The sequence below is a fragment of the Notothenia rossii genome, assembly GCF_949606895.1.
Source record: "Notothenia rossii genome assembly, chromosome: 9".
NCBI classification, from domain to species: domain Eukaryota; kingdom Metazoa; phylum Chordata; class Actinopteri; order Perciformes; family Nototheniidae; genus Notothenia; species Notothenia rossii.
The window spans coordinates 42,574,719-42,598,798 of record NC_136907.1 but is presented as its reverse complement, the minus strand read 5'-3'; the positions used below and the strand labels follow the sequence as shown (position 1 = coordinate 42,598,798).

At 43.9% G+C, this 24,080-nt stretch overlaps 1 protein-coding gene across 1 annotated transcript in view; it reads right to left on the bottom strand.

Annotated features, from left to right (window-relative positions):
* Nucleotides 1-24,080, bottom strand: part of xkr4 (XK related 4) — a gene marked incomplete at its 5' end in the record, with an annotated part of 53,227 nt that extends 29,147 nt beyond the window's left edge. Inside the window, one exon of the mRNA XM_079650977.1 lies at nt 23,899-24,080. Coding sequence (XP_079507103.1) covers nt 23,899-24,080 — 182 coding nt within the window. The remainder of the gene's footprint in view (nt 1-23,898) is intronic.

The window sequence follows — 24,080 nt, the reverse complement described above, 5'->3', positions numbered from 1 at the left end:
CACTACATGTGCTAGGAGCAAGGCCTCCCATCAGAGACCTGCGGGTAGGGATGGGTATCGTTAAGGTTTTAACGGTACTACTACTTTTATCGATACCGCTTATCGGTCCGGTCTTTTAACTGTACTTTTATCGGTTCTTTTGGAGAAATAAATAAGGTAAACTAACTACACAAATTGTGAACAAAACTAACATTGCTTTTTATTTAAATTAAATACATAATATTTCACATCAAAAGAAACAAATCGTATTAAATAATCTGATGACAGAACTGTAAACAGAATAGCTGAAACTTTAACAAAATCAATAACTCAGTTACCTTTAATCATTAACCCATGTTTGTATCATTGAGTTATCTCCATGTGTTGCTGCTAGCATACATAACACCTGACCTGAAACGTTACTCGTGGATGGGGCTACAGTGCTACTAGAAAGACAGTCGAAGCCGATGCATTTCTCCGTCTGAATGTGGTGCACTTTTGCTAAATGATTAGACAAATTGCTCGTGTTACTCGTGTGCCCTTACATGCTAAACTCTTAGTGCACTTTAGGCAACGAGCATCGAGACGGATAAAGTTTAACCACACCTCGGAGCGCGTTCTCTCCGCCATCTCCTCCGTGTGTGTGTGTTGCTGCATGTAGCAGCCGCGTGTGTGTAAACTGCGTGTATGTAAACTGCCCCGCCCCCTCCGAAGCAGGTGGGGGAGAGAGATCGAAAACACAAAAAATAATCATAGAAGCATTTTGCAGTCTTTTTTGTTAGAAACTGAGTTGGCGACACTAAGACTGCAATATAAATGTTTGTGTAGCAATAATACATATGACATATTTTTTACATTTCTCCAGCACAGATAAAAAGACCACTAACATCGGAGCTTAACGGTACCACGGTCTTTAATAATTCAGCCCCGGGGCCCGTTTAATACCGGGGCGCGGTACCCATCCCTACCTGCGGGATTGCTCCAACCCCTTCCTATTCCAAGTCGACCCTGATCTCATATTGCTCTGGACTTTGTCACCGGCCTACCTCCCTCACAAGGTAACACAACTATTCTAACTGTTGTTGACCGTTTCTCCAAATGTGCCCATTTCGTAGCCCTGCCCAAGCTCCCCTCAGCCCTGGAGACCTCCCGACTACTCACCCAGCCTGTTTTCCTGCCTACACGTACGTTGACTTATGGATGTCAGGCGCCTGGGCAGGGGCTTGCAATACTTGGTTGATTGGGAGGGTTACAACTAGGGATGCACCGAATATTTGGCCACCGAAAATTATCGGCCGAAAATGGTTAAAAAGGCCCTTTCGGCCGAAAGGGCCTTTTTAACCATTTTCACCGAAAAAATATCACCGAATGTCAGAGAACAGGGTTACGTTGGTAAGCTAAGGTGTTGTTGTGATGACGTAATCAAAACGCGGCGAAAAGCTCGGCGCGCGACCATGCTCGCGGCTGGCTCACAGCCAACATGTCTGCCGCTTGGAGATATTTAAAAAATATCAGAGAAAGAGGCGCGGATTGCGATTTGTAAAACCTGTTCAGCTGACATTTCTCGAGGGGGTGTAACTGCAAAGACTTTCACCACTTCGGGATTACTCCACCACTTGAAATCAAAACACCCGGACAAATATGCGGAGTAAGATCAAATCACAAGCACTGACAGCGAGAGACTGTTCAGCGCTGCCTCTCATGTGCTTGATGAGAAGAGGAACAGACTTATGGCTGATAAAGCAGAGAAGCTACTGTTCATTAAAAAGAACCTCCCACTTTTCCTTAATAAGTAGACAAGGCTGGCTTATCATAAGCTTATCTAGTTCTACATGTCTACTCTATACCCACTTTCCTGAACAATTTTCATTGTGAGTGATAATTCACCATCTCAGGTTATCATTAGGGGGAAATGACAGCAGCACAGTGTTCAATATATTGTACTTTCGGTATCTAAATGATACAATGTTGTTTACATTGCTCATGAGGACAGACCACCTTATTTGCAGATTCTTGAAATAGTAATTTAATTTGTAATTGATTGTGGATTTTGTATCCAGTTTTCACTTTATGTATCTTTATACAATGTTTACTACTTTGCTTATGAGGACAGACAGCCTTATTTACAGATTCTTGAAATTCAATTGTAATTTCATTTGTAAATAGTTACATTCATGTGGATTTATCCAGTTTGCACATTTGTATGCATGCACTTATAGGTGCATTTGTTGTTGTTGAAGGCCTGGCTGTTACAGCCTTTATTTACACTATTTTGTTGTAGGCCTACTGGCCTAGATGTTTATGCAGTTTTAAAGCACCTTGGCTTTGTTCTGAATGCACTTTGTTGTAGTTATCCTACAGAGAAAAGAAAATGCACTTGACTTGGAATTAATGTACTGTATGCATTAAAAAATGCTGAAGAAATGTTTTATGGACCCATAATAGTGATTATTATTTAAGTTAAGTTTTGCCATAATCATTTATTTTTCCATAATCAGGCAGCTGAACAACATTGGTAAAAAATGTATACATTATATATATATTTCTATTAATCATTTTCGGCCTTTCGGCATTCGGTTTTCGGCCAACCGTTTCCTATTTTCGGTAACGGTTTCGGCCAAGAATTTCCCATTCGGTGCACCCCTAGTTAAAACCTTGAGGAACGTTGCTGGGTTCCTCGGTCACGGATCATGGACTCTGTCATGGTGAGGGAGTTCCACAGGGCACACCCTGACAAGCCTGGTGGTCGCCAGGAGGCTCCCTTTGAGGGGGGGGGGGTACTGTGAGGATCTAGAGTGCTGCCTCCTTCTTTCCCCCTTTTTTGTGTTTGTTGTTGTCTGTCTTCATGGCTGGACGTGGCTGACCTACTTTCGATTCCCGCCAACTCACCTCCTCAGCTGTTGCTCGTCACTCTGATTCAACTACTCACCAACACCTGCTTATATACGGTTTTCGTCATCCAGTATTCACCAGCTCGTCGTCTCACCACAGTGGTAATACGTCTTGGTATTTAGCTCTTAGCAAAACCTAATCTCAGTGTTTCTGTAAATCCTCAACTTGTGCTCTCTCTGTTCAGAATCCATCTGCCTACTCCTCTGCCTGCCACGTCAAGCCACCAACCCCTCGTCTGTGTTCCTCCATGCTTCCACGCACACCTGCCCCAGCCTGCTTGCCCTCGTCAGCTCTGGATCCCCGGCTCACCTCGCCTGTGTTTCTCCGTGCTACTCCGCACACCTGCTCCAGCCTGCTCGCACTCGCAAACCGGATCCCCGGCTTCGGATCTCCGCTCCACCTCCGGAGAAACTCCCTGGACATTGTGAATATTAATTCTCTCAGCTGTTCAGCATCACCGGTTTTGGAAATAAAGCCTTTTGTTTCTTAAACTTCAGTCTCCTCTCAATAGTGTTCAGTATTGTGGGTTCACACCTGTAAGCTCTCCGAGAGCGTAACAACAATAAAGGGTCACTGGTCAAATGATAAAAATATTGTCGATTTACTTGTTTTAAAGGTGCACTCGTGCCATAGATAAGAAATGGCTTCAGCAGATACAGTATGTGTTTGTCTCATTTTACATGTTTCTTTCTGGCAGAGTCTGGTTTATTTTCCATTTATATCTCATTCAGAGTCTTTATGTGAACTGATGAACTGCTGTGCTGTGTTGAGGGTTTTTTGGATTAGTAATTGGTCGGAGAGCTCAGTACTCCTCTACAGTAGCTATTCCCAAAATATATTTCTGCCTTGTGCACTTTTATTGGTACTGTGACAGTGGAGTCATAGTGCCGTACAGCTCCACCTGCATCTGTGCTGCAGAACGTATGAAGCAGGAATCAGAGAGTCATCACAGTACAGCGTGCTGCTGGCTGTCTCCCTGTCCTCTGGAGGAACTCTGTGAATAATGCAGAGGCAAACGGGGCATCTGTTGAAATGATGCATTCCCTCGCCCCCAACTCTAGCCAACACCAACATGACCATTGTGCTAAAATGTTAATAAAAACAGTGCTGTGTGATACTTCGTGCTGCAATCAACAATATGGTCAACAATCCTTATTGTAAAGAACACTTTTTGAAATGAATAGCTGAATAAAAGTGAGCATGTAGTCCAAGCCCAGTACATGTTATTTATTCACTTCCTCCTTTTAGCTTAGCGGTGGTGACGTGGAGTCATCTGACCTTTATAGCATTAGGTTAGCTATTTACTTAATTTCTCAAGTAGATTAGATGTATGCTTTAACAATTATAAAAGTGGTTTTAACATGTGGAGATTATCCTGCTGAACAAAACTCGTGAGCATTATAAACATGTGTTTGCCACAGATGTTATTTTCGTCAATATAATAATATATAATAATATATCCAATGCAAATATCCCAGTGCTTTTGGTCGAGGGAGCCCATATGATGCTAACTTCCGGGTCGGCCTACAAAAAGACATCATCCCTGCACCACTCCATTAACCATGCTAAATACGTTTTAATTGCACGCAGGCAAACAGTCCATATGAAGAGCAAAAGTGTTGGAACACATTGGCCGAAAAAGAAACACCCGACCTGCTGTCATCTGATGACAACTCAGCTTTTATTAGCTCAAAATGAGCTTGTTATCTTGTGAAACAATCAATAAACTCCACCTCTACAACTGTAACTGCAGCTATTAGCTGAAGCCCATCGGCGTATCACCATCAGACTGATGGCTGCTGTTACATTACATGTTACTTGTTAGACGCTTTTATCCAAAGCGACTTAAATAGTCAATACTGTGGGCAATCCCCACAGGAGCAATTTGGGGTGAAGTGTCTTGCCCAGGGACACAACGACATGCTGACTGCAGTGGGGTTTGAACCTGTGACCATCTGATACCCAGACCAAGGCTCTATCCACACGCCTCCCGAGAAGGGCTGTAAAATAAAAGAAGCCTCACTTGCGTTTATGTCCATATCGATCAGATCCAGCTAGTTCTAGCTAATGATATGGCTACCTGCTTATTAAAAGACACCTAAACAATAAGTGTCGCTATGCAACTGGGTGAGGCCACAAAGTATAGCGCAGCATTATTACCAACAGATCAACACACAATCAACCCATACAGGGCATCTCTTTCTCCACATTAAGTGTTAGACATTAGAATTGACTATTCTTGTCTGTCACATACTCTTCTTGTCTGTCACATAAGTGGCGCAACTGAAGCGGTATTGCGCTAAAGGGAAATTATTTTGACCGGACATTTTGACCGAAGAGATTTAGATTTGCCGGCTAACGGGAACTCTGACGTCGCCATTTTGTGTGCTTCGCGGATGCGCTCGGCTCCTCTCGACTGCTGCTCGGGTCTGCTCGGTCAGCTTCCGGATGAGGAGGCATTCGTTCGACCAACTTACAGTAGATAACATTACAAACATTTTTAACAGGGGCCATAATAGTGTAAATAATGTTTGTTTTGGCAGTTATAACTGAATGTAATATTTTCTACTTTTTTACATCTGGGAAGGCATTTGCCTTCATCAGATGGAAAGTGTCTTGACCAACAACTTTCTTATAGCTATGCAGGGCATGCAAGCGAGCAAACACAAACAAGAACAAACAAACAAGTGAAATGAAGAATAAAATTGAAATTGTACAATATAATATTGTGGTGGTTCATCGTATAATTCAGTCTAGAGAATGCACCTAAGACAGCATCTAAGACCTGCAAAAATCTAAATGTTCTAGGGCGAGGCCACCCAAACCCTTCGTGCTTCATTTCGTCCGCACGCATTTTTCAGGGCAATCTCTATTGGGCTCAGGGCCATCTGTAAATTAGCTTAGATCGCCCACAGGGCCATCTCCCAAAATCCTAATGTCATGCACTGTAATGATATTGGGGTATCATATCGCCCAGCCCCAATTACAAGATCAGATGACCTGCTCATCATTACTGATTTGTGAACGGCAGCAGGGTCACACTTAGGGCTTTGCGATTATGGCAAAAATCATAATCACGATTATTTGGGTCAATAATTGATATCACGATTATTTTGACGATTATTCATTGACCATTTATTGAACTTTAAAACAAATAATATTTTACCAATAAACAAGATCAACAAATATGTTGGAGCGCACTTCCAAAACCATACTAAACATATATTAATATGATACATAAAAATAAATTAGACCAAAATAAATTAAATCAAATATTTTGCAGTGCACCGTCACCACCTACTGAAAACTCCTTAACATAGCCAACATTTTGGTAAAACATATTCAATATATTCCACTCAGTTAAACGTTGAAGGCTGGCCAACCGTCATGGTCCAGAAGTAACAGGAAATAAATGTTAAACTACAATTTAAGACCAAATAAAAATGTTTTGGCCACCATGGCAAATGCTGGTAGGGCTGCTCATGTAATCTCTTAAAGATTTGTTGCAAGAAACACCAGCCTGTTTACATGGACTGGTTTCAGAGATGAGCGCAGGCAGGTGACAATATTGCCACCTGTACTGAAGACCTTCTCTGAAGAGGAACTTCCACATGCTGCCACATATGACACAGGAAAAAAAGAAAATACTCTGAACCCTTTCTTTGCCATTATATAAATATAGTGTTGCTACAAAAGTATAATTGAGGCTTACTAATAAGACAACTCAGATCTGAAGTTACACAGGAATCTGCTGCCAATGCAATAAAAAAGACAAAATTAATAGAATCAAACCCATTTTTTGTTGCATTTTATTTGATTATAAAAAGAAATGCCTTTAAAATAGGATGCAAGCAACACTAGTTTCTTAACCTGAATTGATAATAGACTATAATCAATTTAAACAGAACAGATCTTAATGTTTGCATTCTTATACCATTTTTTACAATAATTATAATGAATAAGTTCAAACAAACTAAAACTTACAGCTGATTAATAACAGTATCTAACTTGAGTTTTTATTATATCAAAAACCTGTTGAAATGCTACTGTTATTTTTTACTGTCCCCCAAAAGCGTGTCGGCAGCCTCCAGGAAGGCTTCTTTCACAACTTCGCCATCTTTGAAAGACTTCATGTGTTTGGCAAGAACGTGACTGACACGATAAGATGCTATGGTAGCAGCCTTGCTCTTGTTGTTGGGCCTGGTGAAAATGGACTGCAGTGCATTTAGCTCTCCTTTCAGGTCCCTCACCTTATGGGAGCGTAGGGTAGAATTAGGAGGGAATTCCGTCTCGTAGCGTTTGTGCACTGTTTTGAAATGCCGCTCCTAAATTACCCTTCTCGCATTGCAGATGAGACAGATGGAGTTTGAATTGGAATAGATACACAAATAATTATCCTCCCACTCGGAGTGAAAATTATATATTTTGGGCTTTTTTGCTTCTGCCATAATTGCGGTCTTGTGTGTGCGGACTGTCCCTCCTGTTGACACAGACAACGTCAGCGAAATAGTGCCCACTGCCCACCAGCCACGCCCCGACACATGGGGTGACGCCGGCCAATCACAAAGCTTTGATGCGTTCAAGTGCATTATTCTGGCACAGGAAGATTATGTTACAGGACATTAACAATAAAACAGAATATTGTTGTTCTATTTTTAGACACATCTCGCGATCAACTGGGAATCTCCCCGCGGGCCGTGACCCTTCTTTTTAACGAGTTGCTGCTCTTGTTCTGACATCTTCGCTCGCGCTGAACACTCACAACACATATCACTCCCACGTGGCCGAGTGGGCTTTTAGGGAGGGGCGAAAGCGCACACAGCAAAATAATCGTATTTTGTCAATTATGCTGTTTTCATAATCGTCGCAAACCATAATCGTAATCGCGATTAAAATATGATTAATTGCACAGCCCTAGTCACACTGATGAGTGTAACGATGACACAGAAAGCACACACGCATTTCAAATGGGATTGGTCACTGGGTATTATAAATGTTGAAACAACATGCATGTCCCATGCAAGGTTGTAGCATTTCCTAGTAAGAAACCCCAAACATTTAAAAAATGTCAACCAATACTTTGCCGTCCGATATCTTCAGCCTACTTTCAGCTACAGAAACCATTCAAATATCAAAATGTTCAGCCTTTTTAGTAATCGATGGGAAACTTTCAACCTTTTCAAAATATTTTATACTTTTTGAAATATTCAGCTTTTTAAACTCTTTTTTTAACATGGAACTCAATGGGGGGAGCCATCAAATCCTCTTTTACCTACACCTTGTGCCAAATGCTACTCCTTCCACATACTTTCAGCTAGAGACTTCATTCCAACTTTAAAATGATCACAATACCTTCAGCTATTAACATCTTTTTGATATCTTTTAAGGTTTTTGACTTAGCAACATTTAAGTTTTGGTAAATGGTCAGGCTGTTTTAGATTTTATAATGGTTGTCTATGGGAGGGACTCTTCAAGGCTAGAGTGCGTGACATCATCACTAACGCAGCGTCCACACGGCGGCGTGCGTTGAAGCTTGCCAGCGGGCGTGTCTGAAACTCGACCAACAACCAATCACATGAATCTCCCGCCCCGGACACACAAGCATGCGGTTTGATTGGCTAGAACTTGTACTCAGGGTATATGCAGGAATCCTGAGGTCAAATGTAATACCTTTTAAGACCTTTTTTAAGAACCTTTCCATACATTTTAAGACCTCATCGCAACTTTGAGTTCTAACTGGTTACATTGGTTACACACTTTACCTCGCATTTACTATATTGATTGTAAAATAGCACAACTAAACAGAGTGCAGACAGACTACTGAAGCCTCCTCTCCACATGAACTTCAACCTCTCTGTGAAGGTCAGGTTTAATGCAGTATGCTGCTTTGTTGCTTCTGTACTCTGTGCTCTTTCATTCCAGTAAAACTCCATTAGAAACCAGTATTTGACCAATAAACAAAACAATTGACAAAACTTTGAACTATGAAATATATTAAACTTTGGTGAGCTTCAGCGGGGTAATGCCATATAGGAGCTCCCTCACAAATACCCAGGGGTTAAATTGGGCTGGGGCTGTCCGGGGCTAAGCCCTGGCACATAGGACGATGCTCTGACGTCATCACCCTCACACATTTGTCATATGTTTACAAAAAATGATATATATGTTAAGACTTTTCTCGTTCTTAATATAGACTATATTAGGGTCGATATGTGTTGACTTTACTTTAAAATAGCAGATCTCTGTGACCGGATATAGTTTGGCTTAGACTCCGGCCCCACAAGGACGCATACGGTAAAACGCATACGCAAACACAAAAAAGTCTTCCGTTCACACGCATTCGATTCATTAATGTGTCCGTTCACACTAGACCGCTGGAAATGCTGGAAACGCTGTAGTACATATGCCAGGCCTGTAAGTGGCGCTGCTGCCACCACAAAATACATCAAAAGCAGCGAAGAAGACCCCGGAGCATGTTTGCCATGGTTGCCCTTCTGTTTATTCTCCGCGGTGAACGGCGTGTTCTCCTGCTGTATATCTCTCAGGTAGTCCACCAGCAGATGAAAAACACCCACATCTCCGCCTCTTCCAAGGGACGAGGGAACCGTGCGGCAGAGATTCCGTTAAAAAAAATGTTCCGCCGGTCAACATGTCTGTTAAAGTTTAAATCTTCCATACAAAATTTGAAAAGTGCCGATCAGAGGTCTTCCTTGTTATTTATAGAGATTTAAAACAAATTGATAATGACTCTGTTCTCTGTATAATAATATTTAATAAACGGTGCCTGCCTCTCTTTTCCTCCCCCTCTTCTGACAGCCCAGCAGCAGCAGGAGACGTGGGGAGAGGGAGGCGGGCTATTTCATCGTTATCAGAAAATGATCATATAGGGCTTACACACGGAGCCGTTGGACCCCCAGAGCGTTGCGTAGGCTGGTCTACCCACCTTGGGACCCCCCCCCCCCCCACAGAGCGGAGCAAGGCAACGGAACTTAAAATAAGAAGCAGCATTTTACGGCGCGCTATGCATGGGGCCGCCTTGAGGGGGTTTCCCGACATGTCGTTTCAGTAAATTAAAGGGTTTTTCATGTTGTCGTTGCTGTGGGACCTTTTAATACCTTGGAAAATGCCGTTTAATACTTTTTAATAGCCTTAATTTTCGCTAAATTGATTTATCAACTTTTAATACTTTTTAAGACCCCGCGGACACCCTGGTACTGGCATATGTTTTGATTTGCTGACGCTTCCGCAGAAGCTTCAAAAGTTGAACATTGCTCAACTTCTGCAGCGTAGCGACGCTCCCACAATGCAGTTTGGCGAAGCGTGACGTCACCCCATTCAAAGTGAACAGGCAGAAGCGTTGAAGCTTCAACGCACGCCGCCGTGTGGACGGGCCGTTAGTGTAGAGCAGAGGTGCCCAGTACGTCGACCGACCGCGGGGGCAATGCTGGTAGATCGCGAATCATTCATAAAAAAAAAAAAATCCAGCTCCGTTAAAATAGACAAAACAGGTTTTGATCCCTCCTCCCTTGGCCTCCTTGCCACTTAATTCAGGAGTTTACTTGATTGACAGAAAAAGCGACCTATATTTTTACAGTCTGTTAACCCAGAATGCAAAGAGATACAAAATCAGTCAAGTGCCGGGAAAACTCAAATTAAGTTAAAGAGGCAAACAAGAGACAAACAACAAAACGAGTGCGGGACCGAGCAAAAAGCTAAAAACATACCACTTCCACCAAGAATGGGAGGAAGAATATTTTTTGGGGATGTCACATTCAAAGGTTATTTGCCTTATTTGTAAAACAAGCGTCGCTCTGCCAAAGAAAGGTAACGTGGAGGGGCATTATCGGAGTGTTCACAAGGCATATGACAGCTACTTCCCTCCGAGTAGCGAGTTGAGAAAGAGAAAGGTCATGTATTATTGCTACAAAAACATTATATTGCAGTCTTAGTGTCGCCAACTCGTTTCTAACATGCAAAAAGACAAACAAATGTGTCAATGGTCGGTGCATTTTCGATCTTTCCAATCGAGACGAGATCTCTCTCTCTCTCTGTGCGAGGGGGCGGGGCAGTTTACACACACTCGGCTGCTACATGCATGCAACACACGGCAGGGATGGCGGAGAGAAGCGCTCCAAGGTGTGGTTCAATGTTACCCGTCTTGAGGTGGACAATGCTCGTTGCCAAGAGTGTTTAGCATGTACAGATGTAGCGCTTCATTTCAGACAGTTTGAAATGCGAGGGTCGGGATTGGTACGTGATCTGCCCTCGCTTATTACATGGCCACATTCTCAACAAAGTAATGACATGACTCCCAATATTAATTTAAATGCTTTTATGGATTTAGAAAATGTTTTTATTGATTTAAAAAATAGTTGTATGTATTGATTTAAATTGACATGCATCCACTAAGAAAAATAGTCCGTTGTTACCGTTTTTAAAACAGTCTGAATGAAACGGCAGCTCTCAGCTGTGTATTTACCAGTCTATGGTATTTACACAACTAATGGCCCATCAACCACAGCTCTCTCCCCCCCTCCCCCGCTGATCTTTCTTCTCCAGCAGCTAAATTAACTGTAGGTTACTCTGAGTGACAAGCTTACAGTAGACACAACACTGTCATTGCAAGTGACCGTCAGTTAGTTGACTTTTATGTTCAACTGCTAAATTCGTTACTGATAAAAAAGGGCTTCTACTGTACCTAATTACCTTAACACTAGAACCGCCAGAGGTTTTTGTATAGGCCCACCTAAAACCGTCAACTCCCGCTATTAGAATGCAATTGTTAACAACATAGGGTGCTACATAACACACTTTCAGGAAAAGTCACGGACTGGGAGACTTTAATATTTTGTTGAAAAAAAGTTACATTGCACACACACAACACACATCACACAAATTGACCCGATTGGCGGTTCTAGTGTTAACTAAACTCACTAATTAATTAAACCAGTTCAACACGCACTTACCTACTGTAACTCCAGCTTCTATGAGTAAATGGCGTAGCCCTCTAAGGCTATCGCTTTTGGGTAATTCCCCTGCGCCCCCGCACAGCACTGAAACACTTGTAGTCCAAGCCCACCGGCAAGGTGGGCCCCACCCTCGGGCTTCCTTCCGGTATAAATAGGAAGGAGGCCCGACAATCTGCTCCCATACAAAATAACTTTTCTTCAGATATTCGTAGAGCCAGTGGGGCTCAGCACTTAGAGGGCTACGCCATTTACTCATAGAAGCTGGAGTTACAGTAGGTAACTTCAGTTATATTTCGTATATGGCTTCGCCCTCTAAGGCTATCGCTATTGGGTTAACGGCGAAGCATGATGTAGTCTGCGCCCCACTGGGTCCGCCCGGCACTAGAAGCACAGACACACCTGCTCAATAACACCCCATGCCTGTTGTGCCATGCGTAATGGCGCATCACCGTCCCTGGAACATAGCAAAACATGCCTATCTTCCCTGACGGGATGAAGGCTGGGAACAATACATACCCAGCCGCTGTGAGAAAGTGGATATGAAGGTCCCACCTTGCCCAGCGATCATAGAAGGGGAAAAGCAGCTCTCTGCGTGTCGGACAGGAGAGCGCCCAGCTGGATCTCTGACGTCACTCACTCTGACAAGACACTCCCTACCAAAAATGTGTCAGAGGAAAAAAAAGGAAACATCCCTCTCATAAGAAGGAAAAAGGGCCGCTCTCCTCGTGCCGAGAGGCAGGAGAGAGGCGCACAGCTGGATCCCTGACGTCACTCACTCTGACAAGACAATCCGTACAGGGTGTTTCAGAGAGGAATGGGAGACATCCCTTAAATACAATTGAATAAATGAACAGGGGGAAGACCAAGATGCAGCAGTGCAAATGTCTTCCACTGACATTCCTCCGTGCAAAGCCGTGGAGGAGGACATTCCTCTGGTGGAGTGTGCATTGATGTTCTCCGGGGGATCCAACCCATGAGGAGACATATGCCTGTGACACAGCTTCACACAGCCAGTGTGACAGCCGTTGTGCAGACAGAGGCTGCCCGATCGAGCGCTCTCTATAATGCACGAACAGGCGCTGAGAATGGCGCAAGGCAGCCATGCGCGCCACTAGCAGGACAGCGCGCGCACAGGACAGAGGAGATGAGACGCGGCTTCTTCCTCCGACCTTTGAGGAGGGGGAAAGAAGCCATCCAAGCTGATCACTCATGACTCTAAAGAGCTTGTGATGACCTTTGGCATAAAAGCCGGGTTAGGGCGTAAAACAGCTGAACTGCCATCTCCTTGGATCCGGAGGCATGACGGAGCCACAGAGAGAGCAGACAAATCACTCACCCTTTTCGCTGATAGAGCCAAAGTAATACTACTTTGGCTGACAACAGTTTAAGGGGAACCTGGTCTAAAGGTTCAAATGGGGCTTTGCTTTAGTGCGCGTAACATCAAAGCCAAATCCCACTGAGGCGCCAGTGCGTGTGACACAGGTCTGAGTCTCCGTACTCCTTGCATAACACGGCTGCTGCGCTCTGCGAGCCCCTCTGTTCAATTCGCCGGGAATATACATTGCTCTGATGGAGAGCAACGTGTGTGCGCGCCCAGAACAGCAGCTGCCTGGCTACGTTCAGAAGCTGCGCAGATCGTACTCCTCCCTGGTGATTGAGGTTGCTTCCATAGCCGTGGCCTGTTGTCTGTGCGAATCAACACATGTTTGATTGTACAGCAACGGGGCGAGTCCCCCATTCTTTTCCGAGATTTAGAAAAATAGCGGAGTAAAAACCCCCATGACACTGTTCCTGGGATGACAGGAGTGTTTCTTGTATCCCATGGAACTGCTGGGGGGAGAGGCTTCTCTGTGATGTGCCGTAATGGTCGTCATGGTGACGAGCCACGCCATTGCGGCCGCTGCCCGTGAGGCAAAAGGGCTGCGAGGGAGTTTCCACACGCTGCATTTCACTCCGTCTCTCATCATGAGGCGCGTACACGCCCAGGGGATGAGAGGTGTGTGCATGCTGTCCACACGAGGCGTTATAACGGTGCTCGTGGGTTATTATGACCGTGTGTAGGAGTCATATCTGGGACAGAGGAATGCCGCGAGCTCTGCAGTTTATAAACCAAGGGGTTAAAAACAGCAGGCTTCTGCAGCGAATGAACCACCTCTGGAGTGTCCCCCTGTTGGAAGAGCCTCAGGGGTATCATCACGTGACCAGCTGACTCCAACGCAGAGCAGCTGCGTCACGGAGAGGGCTGTGTGGGTTGTGACACGCCGGAGGAGAGCTGGTAGTTCCTCCACTCGCTGGCGCGAGAGCCGCGCTCTCATGCTGGCTGAGACAGCTCTTCTTCCAATTTATTATGAAACCCAGGCTTTGACAGATGCAATACAAGATGTACCGTCTGTAAAGCGCCTTCCTCTCTGGAGCGAGCCAGCAATTAGCAGGTCGTCCAGAGAAAACATCCCTCCTCTGTGTAGTGGCTCCAGCCTTCTCTACACAAAAAAGCGAGGAGTCAGGAAATATCCGAACCGCAGCCGATTGTCTGGCCTGATATTCCCTGAAATGAGAAAACGCAGGAATTTGCTGTGTTTTGGGATGATGGGTACGTGGAAGTATGCATCCTTCAGGTGGAAGTGAACCAGTCTTCCTGGTGAACACATTCCAGCACCTGTTTGATCGTCAGCATGTGGAATACTGACAGATCGAGGATGTCTCATTCCCCCAGTCTTTTTTGCGATTAGAAAAATAACGGGAGTGAAAACCCCTGATTTTCCTCCCTTTGAGGAACCCTGGAAATATCCTCTTTCAACAGGAGTTCCAGCAGCTCGGATTGTAGCGCAAGACATAGCTTCTGGGAGGACAGGAGTGTTTCCTGTATCCCATTGAACTGTGGGGGGGGGAGAGGCGAACTGCAGGGCGTATCCTCTGCTGATCAGCCTGCTCATACATCTGTCCATCAGACACACGCGCTGCCACTCTGAGAAAAACTCTGAGAGCGGGCACACGTGCTCAAGATATGTTTTTGGTCGTCATGGTGACGAATCACGCCAGAGCCACTGCCGCTGCGGCCCGTGAGGCAACCCAAGGTGGGCTTGGACCGAAAGGGCTGTGCGGGGGCCTCCACACGCTGCGTCTCACTCTGCCTCTCATCATGAGGCGCGTACACGCTCAGGGGATGAGTGGAGGTGTGTGCAGTGCTGTCCACATGAGGCATTATAACGGCGCTCATGGGTTATTATGACCGTGTTTAGGAGGCGTATCTCGGTGAGAGAAATGCCGCGAAATCTGCAAGTTATTAACCGATAGGTTAAAACCAGCAGGCTGCAGGGAGACCTGCAGTCTACTTAATCAACAGATTAGTGGCAGCCGGCTTAATTACCGGCTCCGCTTCCTCGGAGGCTCTCGCGGAGCAGACCAGGAGCGGGGGAGCCTCACTCCCCATTGACTCGCCGCCGGGAGACCCTGTCTCTGGGGTGGCGGGGGAGCGGAGACGTGGGACGGAGCCCCTAAAGCCGCCGAAGGGCGAGTCTGACGCCAAGGCGGTTGCTGTGGGCGTCTCTCCGCTTGCGGCCTCCTGTGGCCGGCGTGGACGCCGCGGCTGCTGCAGGCGTTGGAGCCGCTGTGGGCGTTCAGCAGGCTGGAGCCAGTTGACATGCTGGCGAATGCCGTCCGCCTGTTCCGCGGCCGTCTTCATGAACTCCACCATGGCGTGGAACTGGGGTCCGAACAGCGCATACGGGCTGATTGGAGCGTCCAGTAGCACTTTTCTGGCCGTCTCCGTAACAGACGCCAGCTGCAGCCAGAGGTGGCGCTGGATCTGTGTCACCCACGCGGAAATCATCCTCGCTTGGGAGACAGCGACGGACGTGCACAGAGTGAGCGCCGTGCTGGCCGCCTTGCTGATTTCCTCTGCCTCGGTGGTGGACCGCTCTTCCAGTGTCACCACCGAGTTGGAGAGCAGCGCGATGATATTCGCCGCCGCCTGAAAGGCACACTGGTGCACCCGGTCGGCCTGGCGGGCGACATACTCTCTGGGGGAGCTCAACGTAGGGCGCCGTCCTGTGGCGACGGAGAAGGGGATCGCATGCTCGGCCGCCAAACCAGCCCCCTGCTTCGACTCTGTCTCCCCCGTCCGGGGGAGAGGAGGGAGGGGAAAACCGCACGGTGAACCATGGAGGGAGACGGGGTAGGAGTCGTCCGACTCCTGCCCGGCACTCGGCTCCAGGGACATGCTGCCGTCCACGTGCTCCTGGACGGGCCAACCGTCCTCGTCGGCCGCAGCAGCTAGAGCGTCAGCTCTTCGCTTCCTGTCGGCTGATGGGAGACGGGCACAATGTGAGCAAGCGACCTGCTGGCTGAGAGCCGCGTCCGCGTGCTCTGGCCCCAGGCAGGATTCGCACATTGCGTGCTGGTCATAGCTCATGATATATCCTGAGCCACATGAGGGACAATTTCGGACGCAGTTGTTGCTCATGATGTTTAATGGTTATGTGCTTCAGTAACTGCCGTGGTTTGCTGAAGAAAAGACGGAACAGATTGTCAGGCCTCCTTCCTATTTATATCGGAAGGAAGCCCGAGGGTGGGGCCCACCTTGCGGGTGGGCGTGGATTACAAGTGTTTCAGTGCTGCGCGGGGCACAGGGGGAATACCCAATAGCGATAGCCTTAGAGGGCGAAGCCATATACGAAATAGAACTGTTTTTTAAATGAAATCTGACGGCAGGCAGTTAGCCTCTGGTCACCTATGATAAATGCGCCACACCTAATCGCTGGCCATTCAGCCACAGACCTCCCTCTATGCAAATCAAACTGTAGAAGGTGGGAAAGCACCTACAGTATTGTTTTAAATAATGGTCGGAACGTGACCTGTGAGCCTTCTGAATTACCGTGGGACAGACAGCACATTTTAAACAAAAATATTCAATCAATAAAGTAACTTCTTATCTTATCTTAATAATATCTTCATATTAATAATAATAATAAATCGTACAGTATGTGTCCGAAAGTACGGAGCACTGGAAGGTTCATAGAGAGAAAAATAAATAAAACGTGGCCACGTTTTACCTTCTCGTGCGCACGCTTTAGTAACTCGTGCGCACGAGTTACTAAAGCGTGCGCACGAGTTACTAAAGCGTGGCCTCGTTTTGTGTGTGTGTGCGTGTGGGGGCATTTGTTTATGATAGTATCGTTCGTTCCGGTGCACTCCGGCAGGACTATAGCACATCGAGATTAAGATTAAACTAATTTCTTTCACTTGGGAATACACATATAACTTTGGAGAACCAGATTTGTGTAAATTACTGTTTGTGGTAATTTGAAAACAAATGCCGATGGTGACACACACACACACACACACACACACACACACACACACACACACACACACACACACACACACACACACACACACACACACACACACACACACACACACACACACACACACACACACACACACACACACACACACACACACACACACACACACACACACACACACACACACACACACACACACACACACACACACACAAAAAAATGCTAATTATACTTTTTTGTATAGCTAAATCTTAAATCTATTTATTTTTAGTAAGACCAATATTTCAACAACAAGATAGTTAACACTGAGACAACAGAGAAATGCATCGCAATTCACATTGTAGGAACAGTAAGATCAAATATTGTTGCCTAATATATATTTTTTTACTGATTGACTAATTGTTTCAGCAATAATCTACATACACAAAGTAAATCAGGTTTGTTGAGACCATCTTTCACAGAAAGAATGATACTGATCATTTGTTGACATTATGTAAATGTGAATTATATATTTTAAAAGTGAATAATATGTCTTACGGTACGTTTTATTTTTTTTAAAAGCTTGCCATTTTAAATTAATTGTCACCATCGCACTCTTTCATCACATGCATGGGCGTAGGAAGCATCCTCAATGTGGGCGGGACAATTTGACAGAGGGTGTGGGCAGGTGGTGATATTTTTTAAATATTGAAGTGAAATGCATGAATCTGGTGCACTTTGAGAGCAACATTAGGGACTAAATCTATGGATACATCTCTCAACAATACCCATATGAAACAGAACTGTAAACAGATTTACTTTTTCTTTATGCATATTTTACAAATCACTCCCCTTTTAACATGTCTTTTTGTGTTACTGTCCTATAGTATGAGTTGGAATGATTTCATACCTGTTATTCTCTTGTTTTTTATAACTATAATGATCATATAAAAGTGTGCGTTGGAAATACTTGTTTACATACATGATTACCAAACCGTTTGAGACCCACTACTTAGACTAAAGTTAACTATCTAAACACTCACATGTAAAGATCATTAGCCATTATCACATTGAATGGGAATTTAGTCAAATGCCAACACGTTGCACGCACATGCTCATCACACAGTGTTATTCAGATTCATCAACCCCAGAGGTTTTTTGGGAGGTTCATTTTGACATCAGCAAACCCGAAAGCATCCACAGCATCAACAACAATCAGACTCCAGGTGTGACAGACTGCAGGGGATTCTAATTCAAGATGACAATATGTTTAATGTTTAGCATACAGTGTTAGCTTTCATGACCAGTTGGTAGAGATATATAAAGATAGGTGACCCTCAGTGGGCCCTTCGTGTGTGTTGGCTCTGCATGGGGGAGGGGGGGCAGCTGGGAGCCATGCCCACTGTAAGAGCTGGCATAATTCAGAGGTCACCACACACACACACACACACACACACACACACACACACACACACACACACACACACACACACACACACACACACACACACACACACACACACACACACACACACACACACACACACACACACACACACACACACACACACACACACACACACACACACACACACACACACACACACACACACACACACACACACACCAAGGGGGAATATATGGGCTGAGAACAGTCTCATAATACACACATGCACACAGAAGGATTCACACTTGTGTTTTTCAATGCACACACAAATGTGTTCCGTTTCATATACATGTAAATAAAATCCAAACACAGGAAAAAGTTTTACATATGTATTTTTGATCCACACATATTTGTTTTTCGTTTAAAACCCCTAAACCTGCAAACACAAACTGCTTTCTGTGCACGGATCGCTGTGCATTCGTGTGTGGGTTTTTTGAGACTCCCCTGATGCTTACCCGATTTGTACTTGTAATTTATCTCATCTATAGCCAATCAGATGTCTCCTCCAGTCTAAGCCAATCACATGAGCGCGCCCCCACGTGGTAGGATTTCTTGCGTTCATGACACTTCATATACGCATTTTGCGCTGTCCGGTCAGCTCGCTAAACAGAGGGCGGAGCCTCAGGTGATCATGCAGAGCTGCGTCTCTCCGTCAGACTCAGCAGCTGATCTGATCTCTCTCTCGCGTCGGGTTATACTTCACTCGCGTTTATGTCCATATCGATCAGATCCAGCTCTCCTGTTAATAATGACCGGTGGGGCTCCCCCCCGTTGACGGTTCACTGTCTAGCACTGGTTTCGTAGTGCACTGATCGATTAGGCTAAGCTAACCTGTAGCTGCTCCCTCCACACTCACAACAACTTCATACAGACATAAATAAAGCAGCTGTATTCGCCATACAGGAAACACACATTTAAAACGGTTTTGCCTGCCGTTTTTGTGTACACACAAGCATTCATCAATGGTTCGGAAAGTGGAGCTGTACCTTAATAATATAAAGGCTTGTATTTGCGTGCATTTCCTGTTCTGAAAGTGGCAATGTACTGAGAGTGGAGGTGTCCTGAGATTAGCGCCTGCAGGCAGGCTCCATGGACCTGTCAGCTCCGGACAGCGCAAAATGCGTACATGAAGCGCTACGTCATCAACGCAAGAAATCTACCCTCGTGGGGGCACGCTCATGTGATTGGCTTAGAATTGAGGAGACATCTGATTGGCTATAGATAGAAAAAATTACAAGTACGAATCGGGTGACCGTCAGGGGAGTCTCAAAAAACCCACACACGAATGCACAACGATCCATGCACAGAAAGCGGTTTGTGTTTGCAGGTTCAGAGGTTTTAAACGGAAAACAAATATGTGTGGATCAAAAATAAATATTTAAAACTTTTTTCTTTATTTGGATTTTATTTACCTGTATATGAAACGGAACACATTTGTGTGTTCATTGAAAAACACAAGTGTGGATCCGGAAATACAAGTGTGAATCCTTTTGCGGATCATGAAATACAAATGTGAATCCTTCTGTGTGCATGTGTGTATTATGAGACTGTTCTGAGCCCATAGGAATACTCTGGTAGTTCGATGTGTGTAGAGGTGTGTGTGGTTACATTTTTCTCTCAATGAACCCTCCAGGGCTCCGTATGAAAGGGAGCAGGAGGAAGCAAACACAAAAATATACAAAAAAGATACTGCATATTAAAGCAAACGATTGTAAAAGTATGAGCATAACAAATAAAGAAGTGTAATGTAAACATTTACATTATTATTATGATTATTTAATATATAAAGACTATATATTATTGAATTACAAGATTAGATATACTTTAGTTGATCTAAAACATTGATGTGTTCAAATGCTCTTCAAAACACAACTGAAAGTCCATGAAACTTGTCTTTCTGTATTTGTGAATGAAGCGCCATCTCCTGGTTAAAACCTGAAATTGAAAATCTGGCAACACCCTCTTGGAAAATAGTGGGAGGGCTTAACATTCCTCGATACTGGTCTTAGGCAGGTCGTAGGCAGGAAGCTGTAAGCTGAAGTCTGAAATGAGGTGCTACATCTGTAAGGGCGTTAAAATGAGCAATTTGTCTAAACATTTAGCAAAAGTGCACCACATTCAGACGCAGGAATGTACCGGGTTAGACTGTGTTTCTAGTAGCTCTGTAGCCCCGTCCACGAGTAACTTTTCCACCTCAGGTGTTATGTATGCTAGCAGCAACACACGGAGTTAACTCAATTATACAAACATGGGTTAATGATCAGAGGTAACAGAGTTATTTATTTTGTTAAAGTTTCAGCTATTCTCTTTACAGTTCTGTCATCAGATTATTATGATTTGTTAAAACATTGTTGTTTCTTTTGATGTGAAATATTATTTATTTTATTTAAATAAAAAGCAATGTTAATTGTGTTCACAATTTTAAAACTGCTCTCAGAGCCAAAATATACACTCTATTCAAATCATTTCAAAAGATTTCAGGAGCATAATTAGTCTGGCTTGCTCAATTGCCTTCATCATATCAAACGGACCCACCGTTCTGGCCCAATAGTGATCCGAGTGTCAAAAAGTCCACCTAGCTCCCAATAGACTTGCATGTTAAATTTGTCCGGAACTTTCATCAGAACAGAGAGAAGTAAACTTTAGACAAACTGCTCCCATCTTCACATTGGACACACAAAACCCCCCAAATTAGTTCAGTTCCCTGATGCTCACTTTCTGGTCATTTCTTTATAGGAGCCATAGTTTTTTAACAGGTGGCCAAATTTTCAGATATAATCCTCAATGCATTCTTAATGGGACTCAGTTGGTAACCATGGTGTTGCTGGGCAGATTGGGGCCACACACCTGAGTGACATCATCTAATCAGAGCAGACACACCCACAATGGAATGAATGGAGGTTTGTATTATTATTTTTTCAACAAAAGTTAGAAATGCAAGAGGTTTATCACTCATTCAGAACAATGGAAAGGCTCTCCTTTCACTGCACATCTCCATGGAAACCTTTGCTCTCTGGGCTCACGTACACAGGTGTTTGATAACGTCGTCACCGTGGTAACCTTTGATCTCTGGGCTCACGTACACAGATGTTTCATAACGTAGTCACCTCAAACACAAACAAACAGACTGGAGGTTAAAGACTGTCTCAACCTAATATTTTCTGTCTGATGGAGACTTCATACTGACTTCAACAGGTTCCACATATTTTATACATTATTGGTGACGTTTGTTTTTAGTTCAAAAGTTTGCAGTTAAAATATTCTGCTGCTTTTCAAAGCGTTTTTACTTTATTTTCTCTTCTTAATACACATTCATTCACTACTACTTACATTTAATATCTAACTCCTTCAGCTACTTTCAGCTACAGAAACCATTCATCTATTAACTTATTCAGCTATTTCAGGACATTGAGGCTGTACATTTTGTTGTTTATACCTTTTTTAAAACTTCGCTATTGTTCCAACTCTTCTAGTTTAACATTTCCCTTTCAAGTTTTCAACAAAGTCATTGCAATGCATTTGAGCTGTAACAATTTTGATTCAAATCATTTCAGTTTTCTGCATTTCTCCACTAAGTTCAGCAACACACTGACTTGGTTTTTGTAGCTAAAAGAAGCAACAGAGACCATTAAACTAATAACATATTCAGCTTTTTCTGCATTTTCAGCTAAATTCCACCACAAATGTTCAGTTTACAGCATTCGCACACATTTTCTGCAGGAAACGCATTTTCTAGTTGATCTTATTTGTCCAGATAAGATATGTTCTCTTTACCTGTGTGTTCATAAAGAACACAGAGCACATTTTAGAGGCAGTGTGATTGCATATAAACTCAACACAGTTTGATACAAAGACAAAGTTGAACATGAATTCTTAAAGAAAATATTACATTGTCCACAGAAAACTAAAACAGTACCCAAGTTCCTAACAAACACAGCCTTTCCTCTACAGTGGGAACTAATTTCTACAGCTGATGGTGGGTCAGTGATCTTAGTTCTGCATAGAGAGTTCTTATTTACTATCATTTGTGATATTGATTTATCTGTGAATAGTTTTTTCATTTGTCTTAAAAATGTCATAAGATATTGAAAAATGCTAATTATACTTTTTTGTATAGCTAAATCTTAAATCTATTTATTTTTAGGAAGACCAATATTTCAACAACAAAAGATAGTTAACACTGAGACAACAGAGAAATGCATCACAATTCACATTGTAGGAACAGTAAGATCAAATATTGTTGCCTAATATATATTTTTTTACTGATTGACTAATTGTTTCAGCAATAATCTACATACACAAAGTAAATCAGGTTTGTTGAGACCATCTTTCACAGAAAGAATGATACTGATCATTTGTTGACATTATGTAAATGTGAATTATATATTTTAAAAGTGAATAATATGTCTTACGGTACTTATTTTTTTTTTAAAAGCTTGCCATTTAAATGAATTGTCACCATCGCACTCTTTCATCACATGCATGGGCGTAGGAAGCATCCTCAATGTGGGCGGGACAATTTGACAGAGGGTGTGGGCAGGTGGTGATATTTTTTAAATATTGAAGTGAAATGCATGAATCTGGTGCACTTTGAGAGCAACATTAGGGACTAAATCTATGGATACATCTCTCAACAATACCCATATGAAACAGAACTGTAAACAGATTTACTTTTTCTTTATGCATATTTTACAAATCAATCCCCTTTTAACATGTCTTTTTGTGTTACTGTCCTATAGTATGAGTTGGAATGATTTCATACCTGTTATTCTCTTGTTTTTTATAACTATAATGATCATATAAAGTGTGCGTTGGAAATACTTGTTTACATACATGATTACCAAACCGTTTGAGACCCACTACTTAGACTAAAGTTAACTATCTAAACACTCACATGTAAAGATCATTAGCCATTATCACATTGAATGGGAATTTAGTCAAATGCAACACGTTGCACGCACATGCTCATCACACAGTGTTATTCAGATTCATCAACCCCAGAGGCTTTTTGGGAGGTTCATTTTGACAGCATCAACAACAATCAGACTCCAGGTGTGACAGACTGCAGGGGATTCTAATTCAAGATGACAATATGTTTAATGTTTAGCATACAGTGTTAGCTTTCATGACCAGTTGGTAGAGATATATAAAGATAGGTGACCCTCAGTGGGCCCTTCGTGTGTGTTGGCTCTGCATGGGGGAGGGGGGGGGGGGCAGCTGGGAGCCATGCCCACTGTAAGAGCTGGCATCATTCATTCACATTTTCATTCACACACACACACACACACACACACACGCGCACACACACACACACACACCCCAATACCTCCATATCTGGCCCAGCTGAAAGATGTGGAGGACGGACTGGCTGCTCCACACGCAAAAGGAGTAGTAGGCCGGACGCTTCCTTCCCCGGCCCGCCGCGGTGCTGCTGGTGCTGTTGGTGGTGGTGTTCTTGCTGGCGGTCGACGCCTGTCTCTGCGGCGTGGCCGGGTGGTTCTGCGCAGT